We start from the raw sequence: 14,136 nt of genomic DNA, 5'->3' as shown, positions 1-14,136 counted from the left end.
ACATTTCACTTATTATTATAACTTATATGTAACACTTAATTAATTGTTGTGTATACTTAATACGTGTTAAATCTGTGTTAAATTAGGTTTTAGTAACTATTTGTTATGTTAATTATGTTTATACACGACCGATCAGTGTACTAATTTGAGTTGCTTAGGCCTTGTAATTGCTAGCTGCATTTCAGTTATTATAAACTTATATGTAGCACTTAATTAGTTGTTGTATATACTTAATACGAGTTAAATCTGTGTTAATTTAGTAACTACTTGTTATGTTAATTATGCTGCAGAGATGAGTAGTTTAGCTGAGAGGCTTCGTGTGAGATCAGATTCGAGGCCTCGTTATAGTATGGACGATTCTGACGATGAGTCGGATCTTCTGCTTGGTAAATCTAAAGCATCAGGAAAGGCTCAAAAGTTGGTCAGAGATGATGCGGTAATTTCCATTTTTATATAGATTCTGCATGACACGTTTGGCGTATTTATTGCAAAATAATATTTGGTTGAATGTTTACAGGTAGAGGATTCGTGTCACGCGTGCGGTGAGCCTGGGAATCTACTTGTTTGTGAGACGTGTACCTATGAGTACCATCCGAAGTGTTTGATGCCGCCTTTGAAAGCTCCGCTTCCTGCCACCTGGTGGTGTCCAAAATGCGTATGTTATTACTTATGAAATGAAATGATTATGAAATAGTTGTGTTTCGCGCTTAAGGATTACGTTTTGATTATTGTGATTGTGTTTTACTTGCAGGTTAATCCGTTGAATGATATAGAAAAGATTTTGGACCGTGAAATGAGGCCTACGGTTGCTGATGACAGTGATGCTTCTAAACTTGGTTCGAAGCAGATATTTGTGAAACAGTATCTTGTTAAGTGGAAAGGCTTATCTTATCTCCATTGCACATGGTATAATATCTTCCCATTGTTAATCTTGAAACACTAAGTTCCTTTTAATTTTTTTAGTTAACTCAGACTCTCTCTCTTTTTATTTTTTGGGTGTATTTAGGGTACCAGAAAAGGAGTTTATAAAAGCTTACAAGGAATTGCCTCGTTTAAAGACAAAAGTAAACAATTTTTGCAAGCAAATGTCGGTGGGCAACACCTCAGAAGATGATTTTGTCGCAATTAGGCCTGAATATACAATGGTTGATCGAATTCTTGCTTGCAGGTGAAATATTTTGAAATCTAAACCTATGATTTTTAGATAGACTTGTGTAGTATGCCTTTTAAGTGATATCTGGTGAATGAATTAGGCAAGAAGAGGATGAGGAAAAGGAGTATTTAGTAAAATGGGTGGGACTTAGTTATGATGAATGTTATTGGGAATCCGAATCGGATCTCGCATCATTTCAGCAACAAATTGAGAATTTTAATAGGCTGCAGTCTAGATATAGAAAGGTAAGGAAGCAAAAAAGCAACATTCGTGATGCGGCTGACTCAAAAAAGAAGTCAAAAGAATTTCTGCAATATGAAAAAAGCCCCGAGTTTCTTCCTGGAGGTATGCAAATTTTTGTTTCTGATTATTTTTTAAAATTTTGTATGAATATTCCAATTTGGTGTAATTGTAGGTGAGCTCCACCCATATCAGCTTGAAGGGTTGAATTTCTTGCGGTTTTCATGGTCTAAACAAACGCACGTGATACTTGCAGACGAAATGGGACTAGGTATGTTTTCTCCAGTCTCTTAAATCTTGCTTTCTTAGTTCTTACATAAAGTTACAATTTTAAATAATCTTTTTTGAATTTCAGGAAAAACGATACAAAGTATTGCTTTTTTGGCATCTTTATACGAAGAGAACGTGTCCCCACATTTAGTAGTAGCACCACTTTCCACATTGAGAAATTGGGAACGTGAGTTTGCTACATGGGCACCTCATATGAATGTTGTAAGTTGCAAATTCTCTCAAAAGTTAACATATTTTGATTTAGGCTTTTGGTTTACTTTCCACTTTCCAGAATAAGGTAACCAACCACTGCAGGTTATGTATGTTGGAACGGCTGCTGCGCGTGCTGTCATAAGAGAATACGAGTTTTATTTTCCAAAGTCTCACAAAAAAGACAAGAAAAAGAAACATGGGATTGGTGAAAGCAAGCAAGGATAAAATTTGATGTGTTATTGACATCTTATGAAATGATTAATATAGATAACGGGTCATTGAAGGCAATAGATTGGGAGACCATGGTACGTTTTCTGCCGGTTTAATACTTAATACATTTTTTTTTGATAATTTTACATTTATTTTTAATGAATTTATTTATCGTGTAGATAGTGGATGAAGGTTACCGCCTTAAAAATAAAGATTCAAAGTTGTTTTCTATGTTAAAGCAGTTTAACACTCGACATCGTACATTGCTGACTGGAACCCCTCTTCAGGTATTCTAACATTTTTTTGGATAAAATATTATAGTATATATGTTGTAGTTTTTCACATTGTTTGTTATTATAAATGCCTTTCAGAACAACTTGGATGAGCTTTTCATGCTTATGCACTTTCTTGATGCTGGAAAGGTTAGTTTTACAGTTGTATAGTTTTACTGCAACTGTTAGCTATAACTATTTACGGGTGCTAATTTCTGACACGAACCTAACATGATATTCACGGGTTCCTGTTTACTGTTTAGTATAAATGGGTTCGGGTCGAACCTTTGAACCCGGCTAGCTAAATGGGTCGAACCTTTGAACCCATCTAGCTAAATGGGTCGTGCTCGTGTTAACTTGGCGGCTTCGCGGGTTGACCTGTTTAACCCATTTGTTTCTTATTTTATTTTATTTTTTTTAATTGTGAGTTACGTCATAAATTAAAGTGGTTGGGTATCTTCTGCCGAAATTTTTAATCTTAAAAGAGAAATTAATGTAAGATTTAATTATTAAAATTTAATTGTTTTATATTCATTTGTATTTTTTATTGTGAAGATGTGAATTTTTAATATTACTGAGTGAAAAGAAAATAAAAAAATTCGGTTAAACAGGTTGTGCTCGTGTCAACTTGAAAATTTTCATGTCGTGTTTGGGCTCATATGTCTGACCCGATTTTGGGGTCAACCCACAAACACAACTCGTTTAGCTCCTCTATAACTGTTTGCAATATGACATAATGAAATATGGATATCTGAATAATATGGTTTTATTTAACTTAAAATGTTTGCAGTTTGCAAGTTTGGAGGAGTTTCAGGAAGAGTTCAAGGATATTAATCAAGAAGAGCAGGTTTCAAGGTTGCATAAGATGTTGGCGCCGCATCTTCTAAGAAGTAAAATCTCAAATTTTCACTTGTGTTTCAGTTATTTTTATCAATTTTATAATAATATTGATATTTTTTTGTATTTAAATGGCAGGAGTTAAGAAAGATGTAATGAAGAAACTACCACCTAAAAAAGAACTAATGATACGTGTGGAGTTAAGTAGCAAACAGAAAGAGTATTACAAAGCAATTTTAACGCGTAATTATCAGCTATTAACTCGCCGAGGTGGAGCTCAGGTGAACTTTTAACTTTATGGATGTACTACTTTAGTGTTATTTTTTTAAAGTTAAAATCTGACATTTGATAATTATTGCTATAATAATTAGATTTCGCTTATTAATGTGGTTATGGAACTGCGTAAGCTTTGTTGTCACCCATTCATGCTTGAAGGAGTTGAACCAGAAGACACAAATGAGTTCTACAAGTAATATATTTTATCTTTTTTTCCTTCAGATTGGTAAACGAACCGAATGAGAACGAACAGGGCATGTTCGTGTTCGTTCCTTTAACTTTAGCCGAACAAACGATCGAACACGAACAGTTAAACAAACGGAGTTTTCTTGTTTGTATTCATGTCTTTGTTCATTAAGAAAATGAACATGTATCGGGCCTAACAGTATAAACTATAAACCAACGGTTAATGTAAAGAACAATGTATTGGGCCTAAAAGTTATTAAAACTATACTAAGTTGTAATGGGCAATAAAGTTTTAAATGTTTAATCAATGAACATAAACGAACGAACTTAAACAAATGTCAACTAAATGAACGAACGAGACATGTGTTCATGTTTGCTCATTTAACTAAATGAACAAAAAAAATTTTCTTTGTGTTTGTACAACATAAACGAGCTTCCCACCTAATGGTTGACGAACTGTTCACTGAATGTTCAGTTCGTTTACAGGCATTCAAATAATCATTTTTGTTCATAAATTGAACTCATTTATTTCATATTCTATTTGTCAGACAACTATTGGAATCTTCCGGAAAATTGCAGCTTTTGGACAAAATGATGGTGAAACTAAAAGAGCAAGGACATAGAGTTTTAATATACACACAGTTTCAGCACATGTTGGATTTGTTGGAAGATTATTGCAATTATAAGGTAGCAACAGTTAACAAGTTTGACTTTTTGTTGTTGACTTTGATGTGAATATGTGTTCTTTAAATGCTATTCAGAAATGGCTATATGAACGGATTGATGGGAAAGTTAGTGGCGGTGAAAGACAAGTTCGGATTGATAGGTTCAATGCGGCCGGTTCTTCTAGATTTTGCTTTTTGTTGTCTACCAGAGCCGGCGGTCTTGGTATAAACCTAGCCACTGCAGACACAGTTATTATTTATGACAGCGATTGGAACCCACATGCTGATTTACAAGCTATGGCCCGTGCTCATCGTCTCGGACAGAAAAACAAGGTTAGAAGTTGGTTAGATTGGTAATCTGTCAAAACAGGTTTAGGTTCAAGTGGGTCGTTTTTAGTATGTGCTGAACCGGGTCAAGTCAGGTCAAGTGAAAACGTTCTTTTTATTCTTCAGTAATCAGTGGGTGTGCATATGTCGGTTTTTGGGTCTTTAAAATCTTTTATTTTTTGTTTACATAGCGACTTTGGTTCAATTTAGGTTTTGCAAACTTGGGTTTACATTTTTGGACCCATTTTTTTTTTTTGGCCAAAAATAATATCGGTCTGAAACTTTAGGCCTAATTTTGTTCTTTTGTTAATTAATGATTAATTGTTTAGTACATATTTGGGAATATAATTTCTTGGGTACAACATTTATTATTTATAATTTACTTAACATTCGAAAATAAAAGTTATAATCCATAAGTTCAATGACAAAAGTCAGTTTTTACGTTTTTTGGTTTGGTAATGGTCGGTTCAGTTTGCTTTTTTTGGTTTCAGTACATGCAAAACCGAAATGAAAATTTGGCTTTTGAAAAAAACATAAAACCATGCTGTCGGTTTTGGGTTGGGTTCGGTTATGTTGGTTATTTCGGTTACTGGTCGGTTTATTTGTTAAAATAGTTAATGTGTTAAATGCTTAAAAAAGTTATATTTAATTGTAATAATCTAAATAATTTATAATATGATTTAGGAGGTTGAGCGGATTGTTTATTTTGAAATTCTTTATTTATTATCAGCGTGTTATTGATGCTTATAAAAATGTTATTGATGCTTATAAAAACAAAAAAAAAATGTCTACAACAATAACTCAAAATCCTTGTATAATTTTAATTATGAGGTTAATTGCATAAAAACAAGACTTTAATTGACTTTCAAGTTTCAACCCCTTTTGAGGTAGCCTTTTTGTTTACTTTAGTTGACTCTCTTTAGTAATGTGGTTATTTGTCATTTTGCAGGTGATGATATTTAGACTCATAACGAGAGGAACGATTGAAGAAAGAATGATGGAGATGACCAATAAGAAGATGGTTTTAGAGCATTTGGTTGTTGGCAAGCTTAAAAATCAAAACATCAATCAGGTACATTTTACTGCCGGAAATGATAAGAAACAAGTTGATGTATTTCCTGTGTTTATTTATTACAATTAACAATGCAGGAAGAGCTCGATGACATTATAAGATATGGTTCAAAGGAATTGTTTGCTGATGAGAATGACGAGGCAACAAAATCAAGGCAAATTCATTATGATGATGCTGCAATAGATAGGTAAATTATCATATACATAATACACGAGTTATTCATTAAGAAAAAACCGGCTGTCAAAAGTGATAATATTCATATAAGAATGTTAAGTTTTGGGTAGTATAAAAAAACCGGCTGTCAAAACATCCTCTATTTTATGATCAAGTCCCTAAACTTCTTAAATCAAAGGGATTTATTCATTCAAATATCAAGCATAATGAACATGTGTGCGTTCAAAAAGTCTATTGGTATTTTCAACAATTGTCTTTAAATTATGTATAAATATGTTATGTATACCTATTACTAATCGATCCAAACAGTACACAAAATTGATTTCCAAACGGGACAAGTGACAAAGTATGTTGATATTGTATATAATTATCCTTGATGAAAGTCCATATTATGTTCTTTTCTTTGGTATATTTGACCAAATACACATCATGGTTTCTTCACTTCTTAAATTTTGATAGATTACTTAACCGTGATTACACTGAAGAAGAAAATGCTGCAACAGATGATGCAGAAGAAGATGGCTTTTTGAAAGCATTTAAGGTTTGTGGGGACTGGTTGTGTTTGGTACTGCTTCTAGATGGGATTTTATGTTTGGAAATTGAATTAAAGTAATGTTTTTTTCTTTTTGTAACTTAATATAATCAGGTGGCAAATTTTGAGTATATTGATGAGTCTGAGTCAAGAATGGAAGAGGAAATAGAAGAGCCATTGGCAGAGAACAAAAGTGCAGCAAATAATGTAGAAAGGTCGAGTTATTGGGAGGAATTGCTAAAAGATAGATATGAAATGCACAAAATTGAAGAGTTTAATTCTATGGGAAAGGGAAAAAGAAGCCGTAAGCAGGTATTTATAATATTTAAGAGGACATTTATTAATTTCAATTTAACTGTGTGTTTTCATAAATCACACATCTGTTTGTTATTTTGGCAATTTTCAGATGGTGTCGGTTGATGATGATGATCTTGCGGGATTGGTAGATGTAAGTTCTGACGCTGATGATAATTATGAGGCGGAATTATCTGATGGCGATAATTCAACCGAAATCGCACCCGCAAGAAAGCCTTACAGAAAGAAAACACGTGGTAAACGCTTCAGTATTTTTTTCTTTTTATTTTATAGGCTGTATGATTATCATAATTTGATTTTGAAATTATTCTTATTTTTTCTGTTTTTCAGTTGACAATGCTGAGAAACTTCCGCTTATGGAAGGTGAAGGGAGAGCCTTCAGAGTGCTTGGGTTTAATCAAAGTCAAAGGGCCCAATTTGTGCAAATCTTGATGAGGTCTTGTTACTATAAATTATTATATTTTTAACAATTGTAATGGATATTAAAATGTGTATAAGTATATTGCAGATATGGGGTTGGAGACTTTGATTGGGCAGAATTTACTTCACGTTTAAAGCAAAAGAGTTATGAAGAAATTAAAGCGTAAGTGTCAAAGTTATTTTATTCTCTTTATTAACTCAAATTATTATTGTGATATTAAAAATGATTACTTTTTATTTTTTGGTTTACCGTCGACCTGCAGTTATGGAAAGCTCTTCTTGTCACACATTTCAGAAGAAATTACAGACGCTATCACTTTCTCAGGTGACTTTCTTGTCTCTTATCAACTTCTATATATTTGTGTAATTAGTTCTTTTTCTAATGTGTAACTATTTAACTGCAGATGGTGTACCGAAAGAGGGGCTAAGAATTGAAGACGTCCTTGTCAGAATTGCAGTCTTGCTTCTTGTAAGAGCTAAGGTGAGTTCCATCCTTCGTATAATAATTATTTAATGTGATTATTTTATCAAATCTGTTACCATCTTAAACTGTTCAGGTGAAATCTTTTCCAGAGAATCCATCGGCTCCACTATTTACAGATGACATCATATATCGTTATCCTGGATTACGAGGTCTGAAATTCTGGAAGGACGAACATGATCGAACCCTACTCCGTGATGTGTTAAAGTAACCCTTTTCATAATCTTTGTTGTTATATTATCCTTTACTTTTTATGATAGATATTATTTCTTATTTGCTTTTTGATTTTTCAATATAGGCACGGTTATGGAAGATGGCAAGCTATTGTTGATGACAAGGACTTGCGGATTGTAGAAGTTATCTGTCAAGAACTGCATCTTCCGAGTGCAAATCTGAGTGCTCCGGGAGCTGCTCAGCCTTCGTTTACTGCCCCTGCTGGCGGCAGTCTTGACGGTCAAGCTGTGGCTCCTGGTGGTCAACCACAAGACACTGCTGCTTCAAATAATGCGTTGTATCAGTTTAGAGAAATGCAAAGAAGAGTCGTTGAGTTTGTTAAAAAACGAGTTCTACTTCTTGAAAAAGGACTTAATGCTGAATACCAAAAAGAGTACTTTGTAAGTCAGTTTTATTACATGTTTTATTAATTTATATGATTCTCCCGTTTATGCAAGATTATATATTTATTTACAGGGTGATGAAAAACCTAACGAGATACAAAGTGACAATATGGAGACCGAACAAAAGGTTGCAGACAAACCAACCGCAAGTCAAAATGGAAGTGTGACTCAGTTGTCCGGTCAACTGCCTCAAATTGAAGTTATCTGTAAGTGTCTAAATGTATTTGATGGCAATTAGTTACATGCTATTTAGGCCTATAATGAACCACTTGTGAGTTGTTATGCGGGAAGTTTGTTTTTGTTCATTTTATTAAACGAACAAAAATGGACACGTCTCATTTGTTCATTTATGTTCATGGACGTTCGTTTAAGTTCGTTTGCTTACATTCATTTATGTTAGTTTACGTTTGTTTAAGTTCGCATATTTGCGTTCGTTAGTATATTGTTCGTATGTACTTCTAACTGGTTTTGTCTCAGTTATGTTCGTTTGTGAACCATTTTTTAGTATTGTTCACGAACATGTTCATTTCATAACGAAGGAACATGAACTAGAAAACCCTCTTTTGTGTTCGATCATTTGTTAGGTTAAAGTTAAATGAACAGACACAAACATGCTTCGTTTATGTTCGTTCAGATCATTTACGAGGCCTAACTTTATTTCTTATTTTGTCTTCATTCAAAGAAATCTAGGTATTTTATAATAGCCGAACAGTTTATTGAAACCATGCGTCTAGTCAAAGTCAAAGTCGCTTTTATTTTAACTTTTAAGTCTGAGTGAACATGGCCTATTTGTGATTCCGTATAGCTGCAGAAGAAATAACAGCAGCTGCTTGTGATGATAAACCGGATCGTTTAGCAATGCCCCGTCTTTATAACGAGGTAACTAATTAATATTGTTACTTAAGTATTAGTATATGTTATCGTATTTTAATATATTAGCTATGAAATTAAACACGTGATTTGTAGATGTGCACGGTTGTAGAGGAAAATGCAAGTTCGCAGCTTAAAAAGAATCTTCAACCACTAGAAGCTATACATGAAAAAATCAGTAAAATCATCTTTCCCGTGACTGAAACCGAGAAGAGTAACGGTGGCGTTGCGAGTTCAAGTCCACATCAGCATGAATCGGGTCCCGTCAATGGGGCTACAAATGCTGATGTGGCAATGGAAGACGCAGATGGTCATCAAGATAAGTCTAGTGAAGGACCGGGGCCGGGTGTCATTGTTTTGGAGTAGAGACTTCAAACATGAAACATGTTGCTTGTTATACAAAAGTTGGGTTGGATCTTTATCCAATGACTATAGTTTTACTAATTAAGGAATGTGAGAACTAATCAGGTGCTGAAGTTTGTTAAGTTAAGTAGGCACCAATGTTTTTAGTTTGATAGTTGGCTTTGCTTTTGAACATGGGAAGGCGTTATATCGCAGTTTATTTTATAAACGTTAATTCTCTAGGTGAGGCTTTTGATTGTCGGTTATTGGTATTATGTGGTTTGCTTTTAAGGCGTATATACGAGTGGTTTAAAAGTTTTTCAGTAAGCAGTAACGACTGGCGTGGATGGGCGTTAAATTTTCCGTTTAAGTAGGTGCGAAATGATGGTTACAGGCTTACAAATTTCCGGTTTTCAGAACCACACAAAAACATCATCATTGAGATTTCATTAGTTCAGATGCTTTGACGGTGGTGAGGTTACTTGTGGCGGTGGTAGACAGTGAGTGTATAGGTAGGGGGCAGAGAGAGAGAGAGTTGTGACATATTGTCTTCTGCAGATCACAGTGTGCTGTTTTACCGGTGTTGTAAAACTTGTTATGCGTTAGTCGGACGGTAGCGAGAGACTAGTGATTAATCGATTGTTATTTACATGTGGTTTTTCAAATATGCATATATATTCAAATTTTATATATAGTTTTTTTTTTTCAATTTCGACCGAACCAAACAGGGATCAATCGGCGTATGGACAGGATTTTTACAACCTTTGTAATTCTTTCACGGTGTTTGATCAGTAACTAAATCAAACCAAACTACGAAGTAATATCTCACAACAAAGCAAAGGTCTCGAAAGGATGAGAGAGGGCTAGCCTTTCTTCAATCCCACGTGATAAAGAATCCACTCCAATAAGACCCTCGACTCCAAGGAACCTTTCTTTTTACAACTTTAAAAAACAAACAAAAAAAATTAAATTTAAAAATACAAATACAACTAAAATAAAAAAACCCATGTATCAAACAGGGCTATTCAAAAGCTCATGGCTCGTATCTCGCTCAGCTAAAAAAAATTAACTAAAAAACTTGATTTGAAACAACTTGAGTCGAGTTTGCTCATTTTTGTAGTCCAGCTCGGGTCATGGCTTGATCTTAAGCTCGTTTAACTTCAAGCTTGAGCTCGAGCCTAGCCGAGCAGCCTCGAACTCGAACCCATCCTAGCTCGACTATTGAACATAGAGGTGTACAAAACCATTTTTTTTCACAAACCGAATCGATTTGGATTTTGCATGTTCAAAACCGGTTTGCCCCAAATCGGTTCGGTTTAGAAACCGGTTTAAGCATAGAAGTAGTTGAACTAATCCAGACCGGTTCTGTTAAGTTTTAAACCGGTTTTAACTAGTTTAAGACAAAAGAAAACAAACAAAAAAAAACAATTTGGTTGTGAAAAAATCCAAACCGCTATACAAAGCGACGGTTTGGTTCGGTTTCGAACGTTTTTTTTACACATCTAATTGAACAGGCCTATATCAATGGGCTATTTATTTTTGTAAGTCACAAAGACTAGTAAAAAAGAAAAGAAACACATCGGCCCATTAAGATAAAACAAGCCCACTTTCATTTCCACTAGCATCATTGTCTGCATATATAAATACTCCCATATCCCTAGGGTTTCACCTCTTCACTACAACCCAAACCCTAATTCCAGCATCTCAGCCTCCCGCCGCCGTAACCACCACCACCACCAACCATGAAGACAATCCTATCCTCCGAAACAATGGACATCCCAGACGGCATCGAAATCAAAATAAACGCCAAAATCATCCAAGTCACCGGTCCACGTGGCACCCTAACTCGCAACTTCAAGCACCTGAACCTCGATTTCATGCTCATCACCGACGACGAGACCGGCAAACGCAAGCTGAAGGTGGACGCGTGGTTCGGATCTCGCAAAACCACTGCGGCTATCCGTACGGCGCTCAGCCACGTCAGCAATCTGATAATTGGTGTGACGCAGGGGTTTAGGTACAAGATGCGGTTTGTGTATGCGCATTTTCCGATTAATGCGAGTATTACTAATAATAATACTGCTATTGAGATCCGTAACTTTCTCGGTGAAAAGAAGGTAGATGTTTATTATTATTATTATTATTATTATTATTATTATTATTATTATTATTATATGTGTTTGTTTATATTTTATAGTATGTAGGTTTTATTTTAATATTTGCAGTATGATTTAGAGAAATGATTTGAGTTTTATTTAAGTTGTTATAAGTTAGTTTAGTTAGGATATTGTGAAATGATTTATTTAAGCTATAAACACTGTGATAAGATTTTTGGATTTATTAGTTATTTAATTTTTATCTAAGCAGTTAATGCGGAAAATTATTAGATATCGGTTGAGGATATTTGAGATATCAATTGTAGCGGTGGGATATCGGTGATTTTAGTTTCTTGCAAAACACTAACAATTGTAGCGAGTAGGAACTGATTAAGACTGAAGATATACTATCATTAAATACTTAAAGTTGAAAGTTAAAACTCAAAAGGCTGAATTTGTGAATATCGGTGAATATTGGTGATACGGTCAATATGAGTCAATGCTGCTGATTTTATCGGTATTCTAATTTTGCTTGATATTCACATGGGGACCAATAACTGAGATACCACCAAGATTGACTGCATAGGCTATGCTTCTGTTTGTTTCACGTCAAATTAGTTTGGCTCACTTTGGTTATTGCTGTGAGATGAGTTTAGGTTTTCTATGTTTTTTACACTTCTGTTTTGAATAAATAATAGGAGTTAATTTGTTGGAGTTACGCGTACTTGTGGATTTGAAGATCTAAAAGTGGTGGTTTTTTCCGTCACCTTAATTTAATTCGAAATGCCGTTGTATTTGAGAAATAGTTTTTGTGTTTGATTTTTATGGGTGGTGGTTTCTTTCAAAGCTGTTATCATGAGTTGTGACTTGTGACTTGCAAGGAAAATTTTGTTTAAAGATATCAAAGTATTGTTTTGGTTGATCAAGTCGAGGATTATAACTGGGCACATTTGGCTGCATAAGTGAGAGATCGAACGAAAAATCTTGTTTAAAACACTTCGGTCCTGTTTGTTTCAAGGATTTGGAAGGAATTCTAAGGGATGGGATTTTAAATCCAATGAATTGATATGTTCGTTTCATTAAATGAAAGAATGGGAATGGAAACTAAATCTCATCAAATCCCACATTTCATGGGATTTAAAATCCCACCTATTTTATAAGGATTGTTATGGAAAATAAAGGATTGTTTTATAAACCCTAATCACTAGCCGTATCAAATGGGTCGGGTTGGGTCGAAACGGGTCATGGGTCGGAATGGGTCAACAAAAAAAATGGTTGTTTTGGTTCGGTCGGAACGGATTAGGGTCAAAAGGTTTGGGTCAGAACGGGTCAAAATGGGTTTCAAGTGACTTTTTTTTGAAGAATGATTGCAAAGGCGGAAACGTTTTAGTTTTTTTACATTTTTCGTTTTTGATTTATATTTTGAGTTATGATTTTTTTATTTTTTTTATTTTTTTTGGAGAAGTTTTATTAACAAAACCCCTCCAAAAAAAAATTCAAAAAAAAATAAAAATAAAAAAATCATAACTCAAAATATAAATAAAAAACGAAAACTGTAAAAAAACTAAAACGTTTCTGCCTTGGTCTTCGTTCTTAAAAAAAACCCCGAGAATGAAGAAGATTCCAATTCCAATACATATTAATCAACCAAACACATGATACGGATTCTCAAACATTCCATTCCGATTCCAAGTCCTTTAAAAAAAGTCTGTGAAACGAACGCGCCTTTCATGTTTAATCTTTTTGTTAATTTCTTTGGGGCTATAGTTGGGAACATTTAGCCGTCTGTCTAGATTTTTCTTGTACAACAAATTGTAACATTTTTTCACATTGTTTTTTTGTTGTACATGTTATGTGAAACCTATACAGCTGACATGTAATCAGTGTTTTTTATCCTTATGTTGAATTTTGTACCGTTCTTTCTGTTAAACAGGTGAGGAAGGTTGATATGCTTGATGGTGTTACCGTGGTTAGATCTGAAAAGGTTAAGGATGAACTTGTTTTGGACGGAAATGACATTGAGCTTGTTTCCAGATCTTGTGCTTTGATTAACCAGGTATAAATCTCTTTAAGTTGCTTCATATTTAATTGATTTAAGCCAAGTTTTCACCCATATCGGGTCTAATAGCTGATTGAAATGCTTGAATGTACAGAAATGTCATGTGAAGAACAAGGATATCAGAAAGTTTCTTGATGGTATTTATGTGAGCGACAAGGCAAAGATTGAAGAGGGTGATAATTAGGTAGTGAGTCAATTCATCTTGCTGTTTTAATCAAATTTTGAACTTATCGGACTTTCTTGTTGAGTTCTCAAGTTTTTTTTTTGGATCTTTTACTTCTATGGTGTTGTTGTTTTGGTCGTGCTTTGTTATATGATTGTGGCTGGAGTTTATACTTTTTATAGCGACTTTGTTACCCAAATCAAGTACAAGTTAAGGCATTGATTTTGTTAAGTACCAACTTGACACCATAAAAACTAAAACATGGGATATGAAGTATTCAAATTGTTGTTGGCCTCATGATTGTAACCAAGCTCAATGTATCAACGTTTATTTAAAAAATGTTAGT

At 34.2% G+C, this 14,136-nt stretch overlaps 1 protein-coding gene and 1 pseudogene across 2 annotated transcripts; both read left to right on the top strand.

The window, feature by feature from the left end:
* Positions 1-292: 292 nt before the first annotated feature.
* LOC143547635 (CHD3-type chromatin-remodeling factor PICKLE-like) lies at positions 293-9,496 on the top strand (annotated as a pseudogene). The gene is made up of 29 exons (XR_013137802.1): positions 293-436; positions 518-655; positions 752-906; positions 1,007-1,168; positions 1,254-1,498; positions 1,569-1,664; positions 1,749-1,885; positions 1,979-2,181; positions 2,266-2,373; positions 2,458-2,508; positions 3,149-3,248; positions 3,334-3,476; positions 3,567-3,664; positions 4,206-4,344; positions 4,419-4,655; positions 5,599-5,721; positions 5,799-5,908; positions 6,355-6,436; positions 6,542-6,739; positions 6,834-6,978; positions 7,073-7,178; positions 7,251-7,325; positions 7,426-7,487; positions 7,567-7,643; positions 7,720-7,850; positions 7,942-8,257; positions 8,334-8,466; positions 9,066-9,139; positions 9,227-9,496. The product of XR_013137802.1 is annotated as a CHD3-type chromatin-remodeling factor PICKLE-like (transcript).
* Positions 9,497-11,172: 1,676 nt separating this feature from the next.
* On the top strand, positions 11,173-13,848 carry LOC143547599 (large ribosomal subunit protein uL6x-like). Its single transcript, XM_077038988.1, has 3 exons — positions 11,173-11,589; positions 13,502-13,624; positions 13,722-13,848. The coding sequence occupies exons 1-3, from the start codon at positions 11,215-11,217 to the stop codon at positions 13,809-13,811; spliced, it is 588 nt and encodes a 195-aa protein (XP_076895103.1). The 5' UTR covers positions 11,173-11,214; the 3' UTR covers positions 13,812-13,848.
* The last annotated feature ends 288 nt before the right edge of the window (positions 13,849-14,136 follow it).

This window comes from Bidens hawaiensis, unplaced genomic scaffold (assembly GCF_021521415.1).
Source record: "Bidens hawaiensis isolate Kalapana, Puna unplaced genomic scaffold, B.hawaiensis_p1.1 tig00014763_1, whole genome shotgun sequence".
NCBI classification, from domain to species: Eukaryota; Viridiplantae; Streptophyta; class Magnoliopsida; order Asterales; family Asteraceae; genus Bidens; species Bidens hawaiensis.
The sequence above is the reverse complement of the archived record's forward strand: the minus strand, read 5'-3'. Positions and strand labels throughout refer to the sequence as shown.

Excerpts from the sequence above, each read along its gene's own strand:
- LOC143547599 (XM_077038988.1), top strand. The coding sequence starts at position 11,215 with ATGAAGACAATCCTATCCTCCGAAACAATGGACATCCCAGACGGCATC. Across the intron at positions 11,590-13,501 it reads ACTTTCTCGGTGAAAAGAAG|GTGAGGAAGGTTGATATGCT; the intron begins GTAGATGTTTAT and ends TCTGTTAAACAG. Across the intron at positions 13,625-13,721 it reads CTTGTGCTTTGATTAACCAG|AAATGTCATGTGAAGAACAA; the intron begins GTATAAATCTCT and ends TTGAATGTACAG.